At 38.7% G+C, this 23,334-nt stretch overlaps 1 protein-coding gene across 2 annotated transcripts in view; it reads left to right on the forward strand.

The window, feature by feature from the left end:
- Positions 1-23,334, forward strand: part of fig4a (FIG4 phosphoinositide 5-phosphatase a) — a 109,991-nt gene that overhangs the window by 81,880 nt on the left and 4,777 nt on the right. For both annotated transcript variants that reach the window (XM_073055894.1, XM_073055893.1), the window contains 8 exons: positions 1,480-1,628; positions 2,425-2,591; positions 5,558-5,696; positions 8,989-9,047; positions 9,775-9,925; positions 10,627-10,710; positions 12,160-12,355; positions 22,833-22,915. In XM_073055894.1, coding sequence (XP_072911995.1) covers positions 1,480-1,628; positions 2,425-2,591; positions 5,558-5,696; positions 8,989-9,047; positions 9,775-9,925; positions 10,627-10,710; positions 12,160-12,355; positions 22,833-22,915 — 1,028 coding nt within the window. The remainder of the gene's footprint in view (positions 1-1,479; positions 1,629-2,424; positions 2,592-5,557; positions 5,697-8,988; positions 9,048-9,774; positions 9,926-10,626; positions 10,711-12,159; positions 12,356-22,832; positions 22,916-23,334) is intronic.

The following is a 23,334-nucleotide window of genomic DNA, read 5'->3' on the forward strand; positions in this document are numbered from 1 at the left end:
ATACATAATCTAGCAGAGAGAGAAAAAATAATAAATAAAATAAAACATAATAATAAACAAGTAAATCAATTACGTATATTGAATAGATTTTTTTTAATGTGCAAAAGCTGAAATACTGTATATTAAAAAAAGTGAGGTAGTGTCCAAAGCTTCAATGTCCATTCAGGAACCGGATGGCAGAGGGGAAGAAGCTGTTCCTGAATTGCTGAGTGTGTGCCTCCAACCTTCTGTACCTCCTACCTGATGGTAACAGTGAGAAAAGAGCATGTCCTGGGTGCTGGAGGTCCTTAATAATGGACGCTGCCTTTCTGAGACACTGCTCCCTAAAGATGCCCTGGGTACTTTGTAGGCTAGTGCCCAAGATGGAGCTGACTGGATTTATAACCTCTGCAGCTTCTTTCAGTCTTGTGCAGTAGCCCCTCCATACCAGACAGTGATGCAGCCTGTTGGAATGCTTTCCACAGTACAACTATAGAAGTTTTTGAGTGTATTTGTTGACATGCCAAATCTCTTCAAGCTACTTATAAAGTATAGCCGCTATCTTGCCTTCTTTATGACTACATCAATATGTTAGGATCAGGTTAGATCCTCAGAGATCGTGACACCAAGGAACTTGAAGCTGTTCCCTCTCTCCACTTCTGATCCCTCTATGAGGATTGGTATGTGTTCCTTCATCTTACCCTTCCTGAAGTCCACAATCAGCTCTTTCGTGTTATTGACATTGAGTGCCAGGTTGTTACTGTGGCACCATTCTGCTAGTTGGCATACCTCACTCCTGTATGCTCTCTCACCACCTGCGAGTCTGTCAACAATGGTTGTATCGTCAGCAAATTTGTAGATGGTATTTGAGCTATGCCTAGCCACACAGTCCCAAAGGAGATCTGTGCTTGAGTTCATTACAATATTTGCTGTAATGATAAAATAGCTCCCAAGCTAAGGAAAATGCAGGCTTTTCCCACTGCATCTACGCAACGATGAATTGTGACAACACCCATCTCTTTGTTAGCAAACTTGACCTACAAAATTATGGTCTTAAGTTACTTAGTCATTTTTTTTTAGTTTCAAGACAATTTTTTCACTTTGGAAGGGCAAAAGAATATTAACATTTGATAAGAATTATCTTGAAATGGTCCTGAAACACACTGGAAAAACTGATGACTCTTTCCTTCAATCCATGAGAAAGAATCTCACTGTTCTATGTGAACAGTGAGGTGTCTCATCAAGCAGCCTGAAAACAACAATGCTTCAGCAGCAAATGGAATATTGGCTGGAGATTTCAATACTCGCTATGAGGAACAAATACATTCTCTGATTATGGACCACTTAAAAAATGATATTGTTTTTGGCCATCCAGGATCTTTGTTGTGCTCTAATATTTTTGATCTTGCTATTGCTAAATGGAAACTAGAATTTTAATGTATGGTTATTAGATAATACTCCTGCAGAACTTAGTGGTGAATTGTTTAAATTCTATTTCAGACTGGTGTTCTGAGGACAAACTGTGTTGACTGTTTGGATCGTACAAACACTGCTCAATTTATGGTTGGAAAGTATGCTTTAGCATGCCAGCTCTATGCACTGGGTGTAATAGATAAACCAAGACTGCAATTTGACACTGATGCTGTTCGGTAAGCAGTAGATAGCAATGGATTCCAGTTAATTTGTTTAGTTGGCTGATTTTTTTTTTTTGTTTGTATTCTCTATCCTTGCAACTTCATAATAATTAGGCAACTTTTTATTTACAAACCTCCTCAGCCCAGCCATGTTTGTTCTTTGACTGTGGCGGTGCTTCAATTACCCTTTTTAAGATTTGATGCTGATTAACCAACAAACTGGATGAGGACATTTTTTCATGTAATTTTACCCCCTAAAGGTAGGTTTAGACAATGTAGGATATCTTACCACTTGAAGTAATATGCTATCATGTTTTGCACCCATCCACTTCCTGCTTTAACAGATGCAGATGTGATTAATGGAATTTAACAACCATCAGAAGGAAAATCAGTCATTTAAACCTGCTAACATTGCAGGGATTTTCATCATAATTGAAGATGAATAGGTTTTCAGGACCTCAAAGCATTGGGTAAAAAGAGACAAAATGATGGATTGAATTTTATAGTGCTGCTTGTGAGCATGTAAAAACAGGTATTTCTTCCTGGCTTCAAAAACTAGCCTGATATTTTCCTGCTACATCTGCCTCCATCTGAAGCACCAGTGGATCATCTCCAACTTCATTTGAGGCCTTTAGACAAATTGATTAGAAAACCTGGATATAAGACATAGTAGATGCAGGTGGTTAAGCAGAATAAAGTGAGAGGGGCATACAAACAAGCAAAATCGATCTCAATACGAAACTGGAAATCTCTGAAATATATTTTGTTATCTCAGTAAAGAAACTATAAACATGATGTATTTTCTTGATAGATTATTTGAAGAACTGTATGAAGATCATGGTGATACACTGTCTTTACAATATGGGGGTTCACAGCTTGTACATCGGGTGAAAACATACAGGAAAATTGCACCTTGGACACAACATTCCAAGGACATCATGCAAACCCTCTCTAGGTACTACAGTAATGCATTTTCAGGTAATCTAATTTGTGGGTTAATTTTCAGGAAATTTGTTCAGAAAATCTGAATTTACTCTGATATAGATTTAGTAACATACAAAATATTGTCATATTTCAACAATTGGTATACAAAATGTTTGTGGGTTTTAATACCTTCCCCACCCCACCTTTCTGGACCCAAGCTAGGTCCTTATTCTTCTATCCCTGACCTATTTAAGTACCTGACTAAATTCTATGATTGTGTTTTCCAACCATCTGGGATAGTGCATATCAGTTTTAAAGAATTTTCTCAACATGACCTTGGTTGTCTATCTCATTACCTGAAATTAAAAGAAAACAATGATGGAAATGTTTGTTTTGTCAGCATTTGTGAGAAAGGTGAGAGTTAATGTTTTGGATGGAAAACACTGCCATTACAAATGTCAATATCTGGTTGATTAAAGATGCAGGGAACCAGGAAGCTGATTGGGTAGTGGCGTAGTGAAGGATGTTGTGAACATTAGTTGCTAGTAAGGAAGAACAATGGAAGAGAGCAAGGCCACCAATCGGATGGATACAGTAAGGACAGCTGTGAACACAGCATTATCTGCAAAGAGCCGCCTTTATGAGGATCAAAACTCATTTAGGGCCACTATCCACAGGATCGCCATGAAATTGACGACAACTCAGTGGCACTTAACAACAACAAGAATTAAGTGCAGTAATGTATATCACTGCAATCTGTAGCCTCATGACCTGCCATTAATAAAGAAATTAGAGTATTAATCTTGGTTTAGTAGGTAAGAGCTAGTTACAATAATGGATTTACCAGATCAGCTCTGCTTCTAGGTTTTGGGGAGGAAGCAGAGATGCACTGCTTTCCAAGTTCAAAGTAAATTTATTATCGAGGTGCATATGTGTCACCATATACAACCCTTAGATTTATTTTCCTGTGGGCATTCACAGCAAATACAAGAAATAGTAGGATCCATGAAAGACTGCACCCAATAGGATGGACAACAACTATTGTGCAAAAGCTTTACAAGTTGTGCAAATACAAAACAAGAATAAGACAAAAATAATAATAAATAAATAAGCAACAAATATTGAGAAAATGAGTGGTAGAGTCCTTGAAAATGAGGCCATAGGTTGTGGGACACCAGTGATGCGGCAAGAGAATCTATTTCCTCTAGTTCAAGAGCCTAATGGTTGTGGGGTTATAGATACAATGTTAAAGCTACAGAGAGAAGATCTCCAATGAGGATATTGAGAGTAAAGGAATCAGTGGCCTGATGTTTCGTAATGAAGTCATAATCGAGGATGAAGGGTGAGAATGTATTAGAGCTGAGTTAATGTTCTGCAATGTAGAAATCATATTATTGAATTACAACAATACCCACCCTTGTCTGCAAGTTAATGACAATGTTAGGGCATGTTCTTAATGACTGAATTATGCAAGTTCAAAGGAAATAGGTTAAGTGTACTAAATATTTGTAAGTTAGTACATAGTGGGGTGTGTCAGGAATGGACAGGAGGAGGAGTATAGGAAACTGATACAGAACTTTGTGATATGGTGCAACTCAAACTACCTGTGTCTCAATATCACCAAGACCAAGGAGATGGTGGTGGACTTTAGGAGATCTAGGCCTCATATGGAGCCAGTGATCATTAATGGAGAATGTGTGGAGCAGGTTAAGACCTACAAGTATCTGGGAGTACAGTTAGACGAGAAGCTAGACTGGAGTGCCAACACAGATGCCTTGTGCAGGAAGGCACAGAGTCGACTGTACTTCCTTAGAAGGTTGGCGTCATTCAATGTCTGTAGTGAGATGCTGAAGATGTTCTATAGGTCAGTTGTGGAGAGCGCCCTCTTCTTTGTGGTGGCGTGTTGGGGAGGAAGCATTAAGAAGAGGGACGTCTCACGTCTTAATAAGCTGGTAAGGAAGGCGGGCTCTGTCGTGGGCGAAGTACTGGAGAGTTTAACATCGGTAGCTGAGCGAAGGGCGCTGAGTAGGCTACGGTCAATTATGGAAAACTCTGAACATCCTCTACATAGCACCATCCAGAGACAGAGAAGCAGTTTCAGCGACAGGTTACTATCGATGCAATGCTCCTCAGACAGGATGAAGAGGTCAATACTCCCCAATGCCATTAGGCTTTACAATTCAACCGCCAGGACTTAAGAACTTTTTAAAAGCTATTATTAATGCTTTTTGAGATAGTGATTTAGATGCATATCATATTTTTTACTGAGTTAAGTATTGTATGTAATTAGTTTTGATACAACAAGTGTATGGGACATTGGAAAAAAAAGTTGAATTTCCCCATGGGGATGAATAAAGTATCTATCTATCTATCTATCTATCTATCTAAGTTAGTGCCACACCAAAAGTTCGTGCTGAAAAGATCAAAAGGGTTAGAGATCAGAGGGAGGAGTCCAGACTGATTGAGAAATGCAAAGATGCATGGAATTTTTTGCAGAGTATAAATGCCAGGCCAAGATGGTTGCATAAAGACAGAAAAGCTGAAAGACTAGCTTGAATTTCATTTAATTGAGTCTAAAAATGAATCGATACATTTTTCTGAAATGATTCCCATAGATCTAGGTTCTCTGACTTAAAGAAACAATTCATTTTAGAATCATGTTACCTCTTCTTGTTCTTTAATATGCGAGGCCAGCCTGTTCTATATTTTGTCATGTTTTATTTCCCAAAAATCAATCCAGTGAAAGCATACTGAATTGACACTAAAGTATGTATATTTTTTCTTGCATATAGATACACAGTTGCCCACTAGCCCAGACATGGTTTCATCAAAATCTCTTCAAAATGCAGCAACAGTTCTAGTATTCCACTACTTGAATATAACTTTGTTTTTCTATTCTTTTAACAAAGTAAATAATCTCATATTATGCCCCCAAATGCCTCCTCCTTGCCAACAGTACTGTATTCTATCATACTCCTGTCATGATATTAAAATTTTAATGATGATTCCTTGTGTTGCAGATGCTGATAGACAAGATGCCATAAATCTGTTTCTTGGAATATTCCAGCCTATGGAAGGAAAGTCTCACCTTTGGGAACTTCCATCTGACTACTACTTGCATCATAAGAACACAGTAGCACTATTGTCTCCCAGGAGGAGGTACAAACTGATATACTGTATGGTTTCTACTTTGTTTTGAAGATTTATTTGTGCAAATACGGTTTCAATTTTACTACTCTTGAGGTTGAATCCCATCATTTTCAGTAGCATTGCTCAAGTCTAAAGCAATACACACACAAAATGCTGGAGGAACTCAGTAAGTCAGGTGACATCTATGGAAATGAATGAACAGTCAACATTTTGGGCTGAAACCAAGACCTGATGAAGGGTTGATTGTTTATTCATTTCTGTAGATGCTGCCTGATCTGCTGAGTTCCTCCAGCATTTTGTGTGTGTTGCTATGGATCTCCAGCATCTGCAGAATTTCTCAAATTTATGATTTGTTGCTCAAATCTAACTCTAATCCTATAGAACTTAAATGTAGACTACCTTTCTTCCAGCCTGGCTTTGTTGAAAATTGGATTAAAATTGTGTTTATTTCTATGGCTTTACTTTAAATTTCCAGTACTTAAATTTCTAACACATAAATTTCAAAAGAAAGCTGTTAGACACATTGAACACTGATATTCAACATTTTGTAGGTGGCATTGACTTAGGAAAAGAGGCTAGCCACTTAATACTGATTTAAGTAGAAAATTTTTCTCTGAGGATTATGAATCTTTGGCATTATCTGCCCCAGAGGGCTGTAGATGTTGCCATGAAATAATTTGAAGGTTTTTGATCTATAGAGGAATTAAGAACAGTGAACTGAGCAGAAGGTTCAGTTGAGGCCGAAGATCGGTTCAGTTGTGATCTTATTAAATGGTAGAGTAATTTCCAGGGACTGTATGTCTACTCCTATTTCTCCTTTTCTTATGCTTCCATTTTTTTATTATATAGGCATAACTGATCAATTTTCTCCAATTATACTCGAAAAGGTTTTGATGAGCCACCTTCAAGAACTGTTGCATGTTATAGTTCAAGCTACCATTTCAGAAAATATATGGCAGTTCCTTGCCTAGGTTAATCCAAAAGCACCAACCAAACCTATTTTCTCTACCACCTGTCAGAACAAAGTCACCCTTTGTTTGTGAACACCATCACCTATAGGTTTTATTTACGTTATACAACATTATGACTTAGAAATATATTGTTGCTTCTATATGATAACATGGTATAAATGTGAAAACTCCCTCTAATATACCACAGCCATTATGCGCCTATGGTTAGAGAAACAAATGTTTAGGCTGGTGGATGAGTGTCAGTCAAGCAGGTGAATGATATGGTGCTTCTTGAGTGTTATTGAATCTGTGCTCATCCACGTTAGTGTTCTATCTTGTTCCTTGTAAATGGCAACTTTGAGGTGTCAGGAAGAGACTTACCAATCACAGGATACCCAGTCTTAGAGCTGGATTTGTTATCACGGTAATTATACTGCATATCTCATCGTATTCAGATTTTGACCTTGCTAACCCTGACTTTGTTTGGTGGCAATCAAAGAATGATTAAATGTATCCTTGGTGGTATTCATTACCCAACATTTGTGCTTTCTGCTTATTAGCCCATGACCAAACATTGTTTTAAGTCTTGCTGTATGGAAGCCTGACTTACTTCGTTTTCTGAAAAGCTGTTAATGGAATTGAATATTATCCATGTCTTGTAACCTTCCTGACAAATGCCTACAGTCATGTTATGGGGTCTGATTAACCACAGTTACCTTCCTTTGTGCAAGGTTGACTTCTAATTAATGAGGGTTCCATAGATTTTAATCACTATATTGCTTGGGTTTACCAAACTAGCAAGGTTATTATAAAATAAGAACTTGTGGCATACCTCAGGAATTGCTTCTTAGAGCAGTATTTTCCAGGACCTACCCTGAAGCAGGTCATTTTAGGTTTGGTCATGAGTAATAAAAAAGGTTTACTAAGGGCTCTTGTGCTTAAAGATTCTCAGAGGGTGCTGATCATGTGTGACAGAATTCCTGATCAGAATGCACAACACGGGATTAATACCACTGTCTTCAGCTTAAATACGAGCACATAAAATTGTATGATGGAGGAGTTGCCTGAAGTAGACTGGGAGAAAAAAAAGCAAAGAGACAGAATAATAGGTGGACAATAGCAGATATTCAACAGCTAATTCATAACACTCAGCAGAAATTTATTCCAATCACAATTCCAGGGTAACAGGCTCTGATTATATTTTCTCCGATTATATAAATAGAAATAAACTAGCTGCCTTTTAAAATAGGAATGAGACCTCTAGAGAAAGAGGCTGCTAAATTATTAACACAGAACATAGAAAAGTACAGCACAGAAACATGTCCTTCAGCTCATCACGTCTGAATTGACCATAATACTAATTTAAACTAATCACATCTGCCTGACATGGCATCTATTCCCTGTCTGTGTACAAATCTAAATGCATCTTAAACATGGCCATCTCATCTGCTTCTACTACTTCCCCTGGCTACACATTCCAGATGCCTACTACTCTCAGTGTTTTGAAAGCATTCCTTGCACATTTTCTTTAAACTTTTCCCATCTCATCTTAAACCTATTCCTTCTTATATTGGGCCACTTCTTGCACTATCACAAACTTATTTCTGGGGTTCTTTTGCACTAATGTCTTGTTTTCCGTGTTGTTGTTTTTGTGTGGGAGGAGGAGCTTGGGAGGGGGTGTAGTTGATGTGCCTGTTCCATTTTGTTTTATGAGGGGAGGGGGGATTTGGGGGTTGATGATCATGCTGCCTTTCTTTTCTTTCTTGGTTTCATGGCTATCCAGAGAAGAAGAATTTCAATTTGCATACTTTGATAATAAGTGAATATTTGAATTTTTTGTGCGTTTTATTTCATCACCAAATAAATAAATAAATTGCACTCTGAATCTATATACTTGTAACACTGCTGCAAGCAAGCTTTTCATTATACCTGTATCTCGCAATAGTTGTGCATATGACAATAAAATTGAGTTGTCTATTCCACCCAGGGAGAAAGACTATTAGCCATATATATGCCTGTCATAATTTTATGTATCATCTCCCTTCAACCTTCAACGCTTCTATATTCCTCTTTATTAATAATATTCTCAATTTGATTAATCCAAAAATTTTAATATTTAGTTTCATACGTGATCCTAAATTGTTTATGTAAATTGTGAACAACAGCAGACGCGATATTGATTCTCATCTTCTAGATGACTGAGTAGATGCCTTTAGTCCTTATTGTGTTTTGTTTTAAAACCAGTTAGCAGTTCACTTGTTTTAGAATTCCCTAAAAGCAATCCTTTATTTACCACAGTAAATTACAGATTAAATTTGGTAAATAATTAACTTTGGTCTTTTTTTTTGAAGCTATACCCATTGGTGGACACCGGAGGTCCTAATAAATCTACCGTTGCCATTTGATGAAGGTAGGGACAGATAACTTTAAAACTTTACTGTGGAATTTGGTGTTCTTATTTTAAAAGTATTTGATGTAGAAATTACCTTGTTTATGGAAGCAAACCAATTCCATCAGTTGCAGTACCCGCTTTCCTTATTCTGTCTCACATGCTCATCAACTTTACTTTGATTCTTTTTCCATGGAAAATGTGTAAACTATACACAGAGGTACACAGATAGGCAGTTCTAGGATTCAACCCAACAGCAGTGAAGTGCTTTCAGTACGTTAAGACCATGTATATTCCTTCTGGGGTGGGGGGGTGCTCAGTGCTTGAACTTAATAGAGAATTGTCATCCTGATTTATGGCTTTGTCGATTGTGAAAATGTTTTGGGAATTGGATTATGTGTCACTCGCTATCCCAACTTCTCAATTATGTATGTAATATATTCATTCATGTTTTGTCTTGATGAAGGGTCTCAGTCTGAAACGTTGACTGTTAATTCCTCTCCATAAATGCTGCCTGACCTGCTGAGTTCCTCCAGCATTTTCTGTGTCATAATCTGGATTTCCACCATCTGGAGAATCTTTTGTATTTATGTACTCAATTATCCAACTTCATTTGCTCTTATAGAGAAGCATCTATCAGTTCTGGTCCAGCTTTAGTGTATGATAATGTGTATTTGTAACAGAATACGACAGTAATTCATTAAGCTCAATGATACATAATTTTCATGTCACCAATTCTTCTCTGTAGTTCCTTGTGCAGAAAATTTGAAAAAGATGATGGTAATAAAGAAGACGGATAAATTTGATGAAGAGATAGATATATACACTGAGTTCTTCATGCCGTATGAGTTGAGCTGTTTTGATGACATATTCTGTCTGAAAATGACAAATTCAGCTAAGTATGTAAATCCATTAATCTGTTCTCCATCCCTTGACCAGTGATACATTTAATTTTTTTTCAGGAATGTTTTGAGAATCTATTATAAAAGTATTGATAAAGATCATTTCCTAAAATAACTTGCTTTGATTATATCAGAACGGTCCAGATCTGCCATGGATCATCCACCTGTAGTATTGGCCAGCTTTTTACCTCTCACTTTAATCATAGCACTTTACATTACTTTGTAGTTTTTTCTAAGTGCCCTTCATCTTACAGTTTTTAAGTTATTTTTAAATGTAATTTCTCTTCACCTACCATCATTACCCCTTAACCAGATTGCCTCAACATCATTTATTCATGTTAACTCTAATGTCATCCAATCCATCCCTTTCTCACCTTCTCTGTATCTAAAGCTACCTTATTTTCTCTTTTTCTGAGTTAGTTAAAGGTCCTTGACTTGACATGTTAACTGTGACATTAAATCATTCTAACTGATTAGCTAAATGCGATATTACATGTATATTTATCTGCATATTATCAATTATGTGTTGTCATTAGTTTTTGATGCATCATTTGTAAAGGTTGTATAATTGAGTTGAAAATTGAAAATATTCAACATTTTAATTTTGTATACTTTGCTTCTTTGCAAGTTCGTTATGAAAATTCAGAATAATGTAAGACTAGAATTTCATAGCTTTTCTGTATTCTCTGTTTCTAAAGGGACTTCATGCCAAAAAATGTTGGAATAGACCCTAGTCCGTTCACTGTTCGCAAGCCAGAAGAAACTGGTAAATCCATGCTGAGGTAAAGAACCAATGAACAAGTTTGATAGTCTGCTTTCATTATAATCAATATAATTTTACCATTATATTTTTTAAAACAGTATCTGTGACCTAGATTCAGTTCTGTACTATGGTGTACTATCTGTGTGGAATTTGCACATTTTTCTTATGTGGTTTCCCTACCTTGCCCCCAGGTTCTCCAGTTTCCTCTTACATTCTAAAGATGTTCCGGTAGCTTAATTATCAGTTGTAAATGACCCCAAATGTGGTTGGGTAGGGAGTCATAGCATGTAAAAGAGAATAAGCATAAAACAGTACAGCATGGCAACAGGCCTTTCAGACCACATTGTTGTGCCAAACTAATTAAATTAGTAGTCAAGTGGCTAATTAAACTAATCTCTTCTCGCTACACAATGTCTATATCCCTCCATTTTCCTCACATTCATGTGCCTACCTAGACATCTTTTCAGAGCGCCACGGTAGAGTAGTGGGTAGCGTGAAACTATTACAGCTCAGGGCATGGGAGTTCAGAGTTCAATTTTAAGCAAGTTTGTATGTTCCTTCCCATATGTGCTGAGTTTCCTTGGGTGCTCTGGTTTCCTCCCACAGTCCAAAAGCATACCAGTTAGTAGGTTAATTGATCATTGTAAATTATCCTCTGATTAGGCTAGGGTTAAAACCAGTGGGTTGCTGGGTGGTGTGGCTCCATGGGCCAGAACAGCCTGTTCAGCATGGTATCTAAATGAATAAATAAAGTCCCTAATATATCTGGTTCTACTACCACCTCAGGCAGCACATTCCAGGCACCCACCACACTCTGTGTTTTTAAACAAAAACTTGCCTTTCACATCTCCTTTAATATTACCCCCTCTCTCCTCAAATGCATGTCCTCTGGTATCAGATATTTCAACCCTGAGAAAAAGATATTGTCTGTCTACTCCATCTATGCCTCTCATAATCCTTTAAACCTCTGTCAGATCACCCCTTAGCCTCCGCTGCTCAAGAGAAACAACGCAATTTGTCTACATTTTCATTATAGCACATGCCCTCTAAACCAGAGAGCATCCTGGTAAACTTCTTATGTTCCTTCAACAAAGCATTGACATCCTTCCTATAGTGGGATGACCAGAACTGTATATAATATTTCAGATGTGGCCTAACTACAGTTTTATAAAGCTGCAACATAATTTACTGACTTTTGAACGGAATGTCTCAAATAATAAAGGCAAGCATGCTGTATAAATCTTGTCAAACATTTATAACAAATATAATTAAATTCCTTGCAAATCGTTACAACAAACATTTTAAGAACTTGGAATATAATACCAGATATCATTGCTGATGTTTCACATGGATTAGTTTTTTTCTAAGCAGTGAATGAAAATAGATAATATATTATCTTGTATTACGTTTTCAAATCCAAACATGTAGTTGCATAGTTCATTCAAAATACTTCAATTTTTTTGTGTAGTAACAAGAGCAATAAGGAGGAAGCTGTATTGCAGCGAAAAACAGTAGCAAGTGCCCCACCACCACCATCGGAGGAAGCCGTTTCTAGTAGTTCCGAAGATGATTCAGGAACCGACAGAGAGGAGGAAGGCGCCGTCTCTCAGCGATCAACACCGGTCAAAGTTACAGAGTTTGGGGATAATACCAGAATTACTGAGGTTAGAAAAATAAACGTGAGATTCTGCAGATGCTGGAAATTCAGTGCAACACATACAAAATGCTGGAAGAACTCCGTAGGTCAGGTAGCATCTATGGAATTGAATAAACCGTTGACGTTTCAGGCCGAGATCTTCTTCTCGGAGAGGGGGAAGACACCAGAATAAAAAGGTGGAGGAAGGGAAAGGAGGATAGCTAGAAAATAATAGGTAAAGCCAGGTGGGTGGGGAAGGGAGGAATGAAGTATGAAGCAGAGAGGTGATAATTGGAAAAGGTAAAGGGCTTGAGAAGTATGAATCTGATAGGAGAGGAGAGTGTCCTGGTAGTCCAGTTAGCCCATTGTCTCTGCTTGTTTCTGCACCACTGAAATTTTATCCACATACCTTTCCTCTATCCTATCCCCCTTAATCCAGTCCCTTCCCACCTACATTCATAACACTTCACATGCTCTCGATCGCCTTAATAACTTTCAATTCTCTTGCTCTCACTGCCCCATTTTCACCATGGATGTCCAGTCCATATAAAACTCTATATCCCATCAAGAAGGCCTTAAAGAGCTCCACTTTTTTCTTGACAACAGACCCAACCAGTTCCCCTCCACCATCACCCTCCTCCATTTGGTGGAACTGGTCCTCACTCTCAACAATTTCTCTTTTGGCTCCTTCCACTTTCTCCAAGCTCAATGTGTAGCAGTGGGCACCTGCATGAGCCCCAGCTATGCCTACTTTTATGTAGGCTACATGGAGCAGTCCATGTTCCACACCTTCACTGTTAATGCTTCCCAACTCTTTCTGTGCTACATTGACAACTGCTTTGGAGCTGCTTCATGAGCCTATGCTGAACTCGTCAATTTCATCAACTTTACCTCCAACTTCCATCCTGCCCTTAAATTCATTTGGTTCTTTTCTGACACCTCTCTCCCCTTTCTCAATCTCTGTGTTTCAATCTCTGGAGACAAATTGTCCACTGATATCTTTTATAAACCAACAATTCCCACAGCTATCTTGATTATACCTCTTCCCACTCTGTCACCAGTAAAAATGCTCTTCCCTTTTCTCAGTTCCTTCGTCTCTGCTCCATCTGTTCCCGGGATGAGACTTTCCTTTCCAGGATATTAGAGAAGGATTTCTTCAATGAATGGGGATTCCCTTCCTCCACCATTGTTGCTGCCCTCACCCACATCTTCTCCATTTCCCAGACATTTACCCTCACCCTATTTCCCAAAGCCTTAACAGGAATAGAGTCCCTCTTGTCCTCACCTACCACCCAATAAGCCTCCACATCCAATACATCATTATTCCACAACTTCCACCATCTTCAGTGGGACCCTACCATCAAGCATATCTTTACCTTCCCTCCCCCTACTGCCTACTCTCCACTTTCCACAGGGATTGCTCCCTCTGTGATCCCTTTGTCCATTCATCCCTCCCTACTAATCTCTCTCCTGCAAGTGACAAAAATGCTACACTTGCCCATTCATCCACTCCCCATTCAGGTCCCCAAAAAGTCCTTCTATATGAGGCAACACTTCACTTGCAAATCTGTTGACGTTGTCTACTGTGTCCTGTGCTCCTGATGCAGCCTCCTCTAAATTGGTGAGACCCAATGTAAATTGGGGGACTTCTTTGTCGAGCATCTCCACTCCATTAACATAAAGCAAACTTTCAAAGTGGCCAGTCATTTTAATTCCTATCCCATTCTCCATTCCAACATGTTGGTCCGTGGCCTCCTTTTCTGCCATGATGAGTCCACTCTCAGGTTGGAGGAGCAACATCTCATATTCTGTCTTGGTAGCCTCCAACCTGATGGCATGAACATTGATTTCTCCTTCTGGTAATTTATTTATCCCCTTCCCTTCCATCTTTTTCTATTCTCCACTCTGGCCTCTTTTCACCTATCACCTTCTTGCTTGTCCTCATTCCCTCCTCCCACCGCCTTTTTCTGACATCTTCCCCTTTCTTTTCCAGTACTGATGAAGGGCCTCAACCCAAAATATCAATAGTTGATTCATTTACATAGATGCTGCCTGACCTGCTGAGTTCCTTCAGCATTTTGTGTGTGGTGTTCGAGGTTAAAAAAATATTTTATTGTATGGAAATAAGCAATACTTATAGTTTTAGAGTTACAGCACGGATTAGACATGGTTTCAGCAGGACTGTTTGCAAGCTAATTACTCTTTGAATGGAAGGCTAGAAGAGATGGTTGACTTAAACATGTTGCATAATACTTGTGTATAATTGCAAAGTACCATTGATTTGGGGTCTATATCAGAGTGATCTCAAAAATGCCTTTAAGGGAAAAGAAGAATGTTGAAAGGAAAATTGAGAATGAAGAAAATACCGGTAATTGGAATCAATTAATGAAGGATAACTTCCATTATCAGCATGGGGCAGATTGTAGCCAATGGAGAAAACTGCTGATACTGGTACTTCAAATAGCATTCTTAAATGTAAGCTGGAAACAGCAAGATCTAACATTAATCAGAGAAAAAATTACAATATGCTTTTATGCCATTTAGTTGAAGCAAGATGGAGAGTATATGGCAACACCATTAATTGTTGGACCTTTTTTCTATAATAATTGAGCTGCAGTAATAAACCAATGTAAAAGTAAGCATCACATTCATCAGGCTCACATGTCCAAACCACAAAACAAATCTGTCAATGATGGCCACTTCAGAATCAGAATCAGGCTTAATATCACCGACATATATCATGAGATTTGTTAACTTTACATGCAATACATGGTAATATAGAAAAAAACAGTAAGTATATATATTCAAGTTCAAAGTAAAATTTATTATCAGAGTGCATACACGTCATTATGTACAATCCTGAGATGCCTCCTTTTTGAGCCATTGCTCCTTGAAGATTCAGTTTGACTGCCTGCATTCCCCTATTTAGCTATGAGTAATTTTAAAATTCAAATATTATTTTGTGTAGGAAAAAAGTAAATCATCTTGACACATATTTTAAGATTTTTTTTCCTATTTGTTACTTAACAAGTCAGTTTATCCATGTTCTTTACAGGGAAGAAAATCTGCTATCCTTCCCTTGTGGCCCAAATGTGGGTCAAGGCCCCATGCTGTCACAAACAGATAGTTTTGTCAATACTTGCCTCTATCAAACCTCCATAAAGTAATTTGAAAAGAAAACTCACTATATTTACAGTATATCTAGAGATTAACTTGTTTATATTTGGAAAAGATTGAAATGTATTGATGAAACAAGTTTTAAAGCATTGACGTCATCTCATTCAATTGCTAAGTTTATCAATATTACACATAGATATTTGTCTTTATTTTAATTTTTTGACATCTTATTCTCAGTTAGTATTTCACTGTGATATTACATGGAAATACATTATACTGTTGGAAATAGAAAATAAATGTTATATTAACAATTGTCCTACTTTGTAACATATATATTACTAGCAAGAAGCTATCACATAGAGACCAAAACATATATTTTAAAGTTTATTTTCTGACAGTTTTCAAACAGGTAAAAATACTAGTATCTTTCTGGTCATCTTTATATATATATATATATTATACATATTTCCATATTTGTGAATTACACCACGTGGTACAAAACTATTAATTGATATACAACAGGATAGCCAACTGAAGAATAAAATCTTGATACTTATTTTTCGTGAAGTTTCCTTAGCTTTTTTCTGTGGATTATCTTCCAAGTGTCAATCTCCTATCTTTCTCAAACTAATATGAAATGTTTAAAGCATAATAACATGGAATTTGAGGTCAGTGAATGAACAAACAACTGCTCTGCTTGTTATAATTATATTTTCCTGTAGACTTTCTTTGGGGTTTTCTTGCTATTTGCAGTTAGTTCAGAGAAAGGCCACCATGATGCACTCTGCAATATAATGCGAGATTGACAGTTATAATGGTAATTGGCTTTAAAAATTACTTTTATTTTTTTTAAACTTCCAAATAGTGATAAAATTATAGAGCACAACACAGAAACAGGCCCATTGGCCCACCACATCTTTGTATGCTGACCATTTTGCCCAACTACATAAAGGTATAGTCAAGAGCTACTATGAAGGTATGACAAGGGAAACTCAGGAGCACTTACAGGACTGTGTTGAATCAGTGGACTGCTCTGTATTCAGAGATTCATCTTCAAACCTGGATGAGTATTCTGCAGTTGTTACCGACTTCATTAAAACCTGTGTGGATGGAGTGTGTGCCTACAAAGACTTATTGTACATTCCCAAACCAAAAACCATGGATGAACCAAGAGGAGAGTCGTCTGCTGAAGGCTAGGTGTGTGGCATTCAAGTCTGGCCACCCAGGCCTGTACCAGAAAGCCAGGTATGATTTGCAGAGGGCCATTCCGAATGAAGTTGGAAGCGACATCGGATGTACGACAACTCTGGCAGGGTTTGCAAGACATTACTTCCTACAAAGTGAAACGCAATAGCATGAATGGCAGCGATGCTTCACTGCCACCTTCTATGAACACAGCACCTTCTATGCCCACTTTGAAAGGGAGAATATAATTACAGCTGTAAAGATCCCTGCTGCACCCGGTGACCCTGTGATCTCCGTCTCAGAGGCCGATGTTAGGCTGACTTTAAAGGAAGTGAACCCTGGCAAGGCAGAGGTCTGAATGGAGTACCTGAAAAGGCTCTGAAAACCTGTGTCAACCAACTGGCAGGAGTATTCAAGGACATTTTCAACCTCTCACTGCTACGGGGAAAAGTTCCCATTTGCTTCAAAAAGGCAACAATTATAGCAGTGCCTAAGAAGAATAATGTGAACTGCATTAATGACTATCGCCCGATAGCACTCATATCTACAGTGATGAAATGCTTTGAGAGGTTAATCATGATTAGTCTGAACTCCTGCCTCAGCGAGGACCTGGACCCATTGCAGTTTGCCTATCCCCACAATAGGTCAACGGCAGATGCAATCTCAATAGCCCTTCACACGGCTTTAGACCACTTGGACAACACAGTCACTTATGTTAGGATGCTGTCCATCGACTATAACTCAGCATTTAATACCATCATTCCCACAATCCTGATTGAGAAGTTGGAGCACTGGGCCTCTGTACTTTCCTCTGCAATTGGATCCTCGATTTCCTAACCAGAAAAGCACAGTCTGTGAGGATTGGTGATAACGTATCCTTCTCACTGACAATCAACACTGGTGCACCTCGGGTGTATGCTTAGCCCACTGCTCTACACTCTATATACACATGACTATGTGGCTAGGCATAACTCAAATACCTTCTATAAATTTGCTGATGATACAAACATTGTTGCTAGAATCTCAGATGGAGATGAGAAGGGCGTACAGGAGGGAGATATGCCAACTCGTGGCGAAGTGTCACAGCAACAACCTGGCACTCAATGTCAGTAAGACGAAAGAGCTGATTGTGGACTTCAGGAAGGGTAAGACAAAGGAACACTTACCAATCCTCAAAGAGGGATCTGAAGTGGATAGAGTGAGTAGTTTCAAGTTCCTGGGTGTCAAGATCTCTGAGGACCTAACCTGGTCCAAACATATTGATCCAGTTATAAAGAAGGCAAGACAGCGACTATACATCATTAGGAGTTTGAAGAGATTTAGTATGTCAACAAATATACTCAAAAACTTCTATAGATAGATGTAACATGGAGAGCATTCTGAAAGGCTGCATCACTGTCTGCTATGGGGGGGGGGGGGGGGGGGGGTACTGCACAGGACCGAAAGAAGTTGCAGAGGGTTGTAAATTTAGTTGGTTCCATCTTGGCTACTAGCCTACAAAGTACCCAGGATGTGTTTAAGGAGCGGTGTCTCAGAAAGGCAGCATCCATTATTAAAGACCTCCAGCACCCAGGACATGCCCTTTTCTCACTGTTACCATCAGTTAGGAGGTACAGAAGCTTGAAGGCACACACTCAGCGATTCAGGAACAGCTTCTTCCCCTCTGCCATCCAATTCCTAAATGGACATTGAACCCTTGAACACTATCTCACTTTTTAAATATACTGTATATTATTTCTGTTTTTTTGCACAATTTTAATCTATTCAATATATGTATACTGTAATTGATTGATTTATTAGTGTTATTTTTTTCTTCTATGTTATGCATTGTATTGAACTGCTGCTGCTAAGTTAACAAATTTCAAGACACATGCTGGTGATAATGAACCTGATTCTGATTCTGACACTCCACAGGTTCTATTCATGAGAACTGTTTGAATTGGAAATAAACAAGAACTGTGAGTGAGAGAGGATAACAGAAACAGCTGGGATGGGAAAGCAAACATGTGTAGGTGAACCACCCAACAGCCAGCCTCACTGATTCAGTGAAGGACCAAGCCAATCTACTCGGCTCTCCCAGCTCCACTCAGTTTGACCTGACTTCCTGTTGTTGCAGCTTTCCAGCTGATCACTGGTCACTGACAATAATCAAAAGTTCAATAAATTTTATTTAATATCGGAGAAATGTATGCAATATGCATCTTGAAATTTTTGTTCTTCACAGACATCCATGAAAACAGAAGAGTGCCCCAAAGAATGAGTGACAGTAAAAACATTAGAACCCCCCACTACTGCCCTGCCCCCTCCAAAGCACAAGCAACCCTAACCCTCTCCTTCCCCAACTTACTTCAGCAAAAAAAAGCATCAGCACCCTCCACCCACCAAGCAAGCAATAGCAAAGCCCCCAATAAAGACCGTGATCTGCAGTACAACAAATACTAATTGCTCACCCAACAATTCGACATATCACAGGCTCTCTCTCCCTCTGAGGGAAAAAAGCAGTGTCTCGTTTCACAGCAAGAGGGGAGACATATCAAAACAACCTACTCATTTACGATGATAAGTCTGTTGCATCGCTTTCTTTTCTGAGTTCTCTGACCTAAGAATCAGGAACAAACTCCTCCCACTACCGAGAGAAAGAAAGAGTGCGACTTGCCAAATACAGAGCCTCTGACAGCTGATCTGTTGCTCCGATGTTCCATCTCACGATGCTTCTTCGGTTGGTGGCACCGACATAGAATCAGCCCATCCACAGGGCTGCGAAACCTCTGAACCCCAAAGGCACACTCGTTTTCTAGGTTGTGTCCTTGGGATTTTGAAAAGTGGCCAGTCATGAGCCACTGGGAGCAGGTCCCACCACCGCAAAGAGCTGAGTCTGAGTGTAACTCCAGGTCAGGGTCTTCAATAGAACCCTATCCACCCTGAAAATTAAAAAGAGAGACATCAAAGGTAGAAATTAAACTGTTTTCACAGCTGAACTTGAAGGAGTCGCTATTAAGTGCCATTGTAACTTCGCCTCCACCAATCAATATTCTTCGATACCCTTTTTATCCCATCTCCAAGACAGTTTTGGATCCAATTTCTCGTTTCTTCATCTTCTGGAACTGGGATTAGTTTATTATAGTCAATGAACTGAGATACAGCAAAAAGCCTGTGTAAAGTGCAAGATCAGAACAACGTAGATTAAGATATCAGTTAGCAGACTAGGAAACCATTCAGTCATCTTGTAACAGTGAGGCACAAGCTGTCCTTTAGTCTGCTGCTATGTGCTTTCAAGCTTTTACACCTTCTTCCCAGTGGGAGAGGGTAGTGAAGAGAATATGGTGATGGTGTCTTTGATTATGCGGTTGATTTACTAGGATGGTGGGGTGGAAATATGTCTCTGATAAGGGAGGTTTAAGGCTCTCCTTCCTTCCACTAGCCTGCAGGTCACCCTTGGACAAGTTGTAGTATTGGTTATGCAACCACTGTCATCAAGTAGACAAACTCTGAAGAGTACTGATAATGGCTGTGGTCACCTATCTTGTAAAGACCCTACCCAGGGGAAGGCAATGGCAAACCACTTCTGCAGAAAAATTTGCCAAGAACAATCACGGTCCTACGCCATGATCACCCACGTCATACCACACAGCACAGAATGATGATTTATTTAGGTGGTGGAAACATAGACAGAATCCGTGGATGGGGAGGGTGGTTCCCACGATGTGCTGAGCTGTGTCCTCAACTCTCTGTAGTTTCTTCCAGTTGTAGACAGAGCAGTTGTCATAACATTGTGATACATCTGGATAAGTTGCTTTCCATAGTGCATTGATAAAAAATGATGTGGGTCAATGGGGACATGCCAAATTTCTTTAGACCCCTGTGGAAGTAGAGGTATTGGTGGGTTTTCTTGGTCTCGGTGTCTACGTGGTTGGATGTGGACAGGCCCTACCATGTCAAGTGCCTACTGAAGTCCACATGGACAACAATTACTGCTCTACTTCATCAATCTTAGTTATCTCCTCAAAAAAATTCAATTAAATTAGTGAAATAAGATGACTATCCTATGCTGACAATCCCTGATCAGTCCATGCTAACTATCCCTAAGCAGCCCCTGCCTTGGCAAATGTACATAAATACAATCCTTAAGATCTTTTTATGATCTGGAGGTTAATTTATGTTAGAAGTTTTTTTTGGTAATTTTTTTCCTACAACATTTTCAGGATAGATGCTCAGGATACTCCCAAGAAAGGTTATATTTACAGTACATATATTTCATACAGGGCTCTATCCAAAACTGTTGCCCATATGCCTATTAGCATCAAGTCCTGCAATATAGATAATGAATGTTACTTTCCAAAAGCCTGAAAGCACATATCACCAGGCTCAAGACAGCTTCTATTCTATGGCATAGGAGTCTTTAACAGACTCTTGTACGATAAGACAGATCTTGATCTCACAATTTACTTTGTCATAGCCTTGCTCCTTATTGTTTGCCTGTGGTGTATTTTCTCTGTAACACTATATTCTACATTCTTTTATTGCTTTTCCCTTGTACCAGTTTGACGTACTGATGTGATGAAATATATATCACTATACCTTGTGTATACGAAAATACTTGGACAAACTTCTGTAGATGAGTGGTGGAGAGTATATTGACTGGTTGCATCACAGCCTGGTATGGAAACACCAATGCCCTTGAACAGAAAATCCTACAAAAAGTAGTGGATATGGCCCAGTCCATCGCAGGTAAAACCCTCCCCACCATTGAGCATATCTACATGGAGCGCAGTCGCAGGAAAGCTGCATCTATCATCAGGAGCTCCCACCACCCAGGTTATGCTGTCATCTCACTGCTGCCATCAGGAAGAAGGTGCAGGAGCCTCAGGACTTATAATACCAGGTTTAGGATACGTTATTGCTGTTAGGGCTCTTGAACCAGAGGGGATAACTTCATTCGACTTCACTTGCCCCATCTCTGATCTGTTCCTATAACCTATGGACTCACTTTCGAGGATCTTCACTTCATGTTCTTGATATTTATTGCTTATTTATCATTTTTTCTCTTTTGTATTTGCACAGCTTGTTGCCTTTTGCACATTGTTTGCACATTGGTTGTTCGCCCTATTGGGAGTGATCTTTCATTGATTCTATTATGGTTCTTGGATTTACTAAGGCTACATCCACAATACACTGGATAAATCTGTAACCGAAGCTTTTTCTCTTCGTTTTTACCCTCCGTCCACACTAAAATGGCATTTTCGTCCCCCGAAACCGGAGCTTTTCAGAAACGCTGTTCAAGGTGTGTATTTTTGAAAATGCTGGATTGGCCGGGTCAGTGTGGATGGGGTAACCGGAGACTTCCAAAAATGCTGTCAGACGGCAGCGCGTTATTTCATTGTTTTCTTGAACGCAACCTAACAATTTCAGAACAGACGGCAACGCAACTGACGCCAGATGAGTTAGAAGTGTCCTCACCAAATACTCTGACCCATAACTTACTGAATAAATAAGTATACTCACTTTGCCCTGTTTTCTGTCCTTGCTCATATGAAGGTGGTTTACCTATTTATGCAAGTACTTCTCTGAAAATAGATGTGTAACAGCCTAATGTAACATTGTATGGAAATACAAGATAACACTGATGCAGACATGTTTTATACATTTAACAAGGGGCTTTATTAATGCAACAGAGTTAGTCAATTTTTCAATATTCATCATCAGCCGGGTCAATCTGTCCATGAACTCCCTAACAGTTGCCTCCATACGCTCCAGTATTTGTTTTTCTTTTACTTTTAAGTTCTCCTGCGCAAGAGCCAACAGCTGCTTGTCGTTTAAGTTTTTCTAGTGTGTAACTACACAAACGCGCACTTTCACACCGAGATTCGACACCAAACATGTCACTTGTTTTCGGTAGCTGTGTCACGCGCAGTAGGAGGAGATTCGCTGAAATCTCCGTTTCAATGTAGACAGAGATACTTTTAAAAACGCATAGTGTGGACGCCTATCGTTATTATGCGAAACCGGCATTTTCAAAATTATCCAGTCCAGTGTGGATGTAGCCTCAGTATGTTTTCAAGAAAGCATATCTTGGGATTGTAAATAGTGATTATATACTGTATGTACTTAGATAAAAAATTTACTTTGAACTTTGAAATATTAGTTGTGAAGCAAAAGTATGGGTTTAATGTCTAATTTTTTAATGTTTTGTGCTCATTTTTCAGGATTCTAGCCAACCTCCAAGAGAAGTACATCTTGCAACCATTTCAAGGCTTCTATCAGAGGAGGATCTTCTGATATACAAAAGGTTAGATAAGCAGCAGAACCAACATCCTGGATTAGAATTTCAAGTAATTTGTTTGCCTCAAATTAAATGCTAATTAGACCATGATTTAACTACTACTTAAATATTTTAAAACCCAACTCTTTAAATTCTATGTTTGACTTTGACTTATGGTCAAATGGTGTGTTTGTTCCAAAATGTTTGCTGTTTAAACTTATGAATATTTCAGTAATGTGGTGCTATACCTTGTACAACTGATTGTATGCCTTTTTATAATTGTGATGATTAAAGATAAATAACTAATGAGACAGGATCAGTTCATGAATGAATAATTTTAATTCCCAGGTAGGGAAAGAGAGTTTGAAAATTACTAAATTTGACAAATCTTTCTGCCTTTCAGAAGATGTGCTAATATTTTTCATTTTCTTTATATTTGTTGTGCT

The sequence above is a fragment of the Hemitrygon akajei genome, chromosome 9 (assembly GCF_048418815.1).
Source record: "Hemitrygon akajei chromosome 9, sHemAka1.3, whole genome shotgun sequence".
NCBI lineage: Eukaryota > Metazoa > Chordata > Chondrichthyes > Myliobatiformes > Dasyatidae > Hemitrygon > Hemitrygon akajei.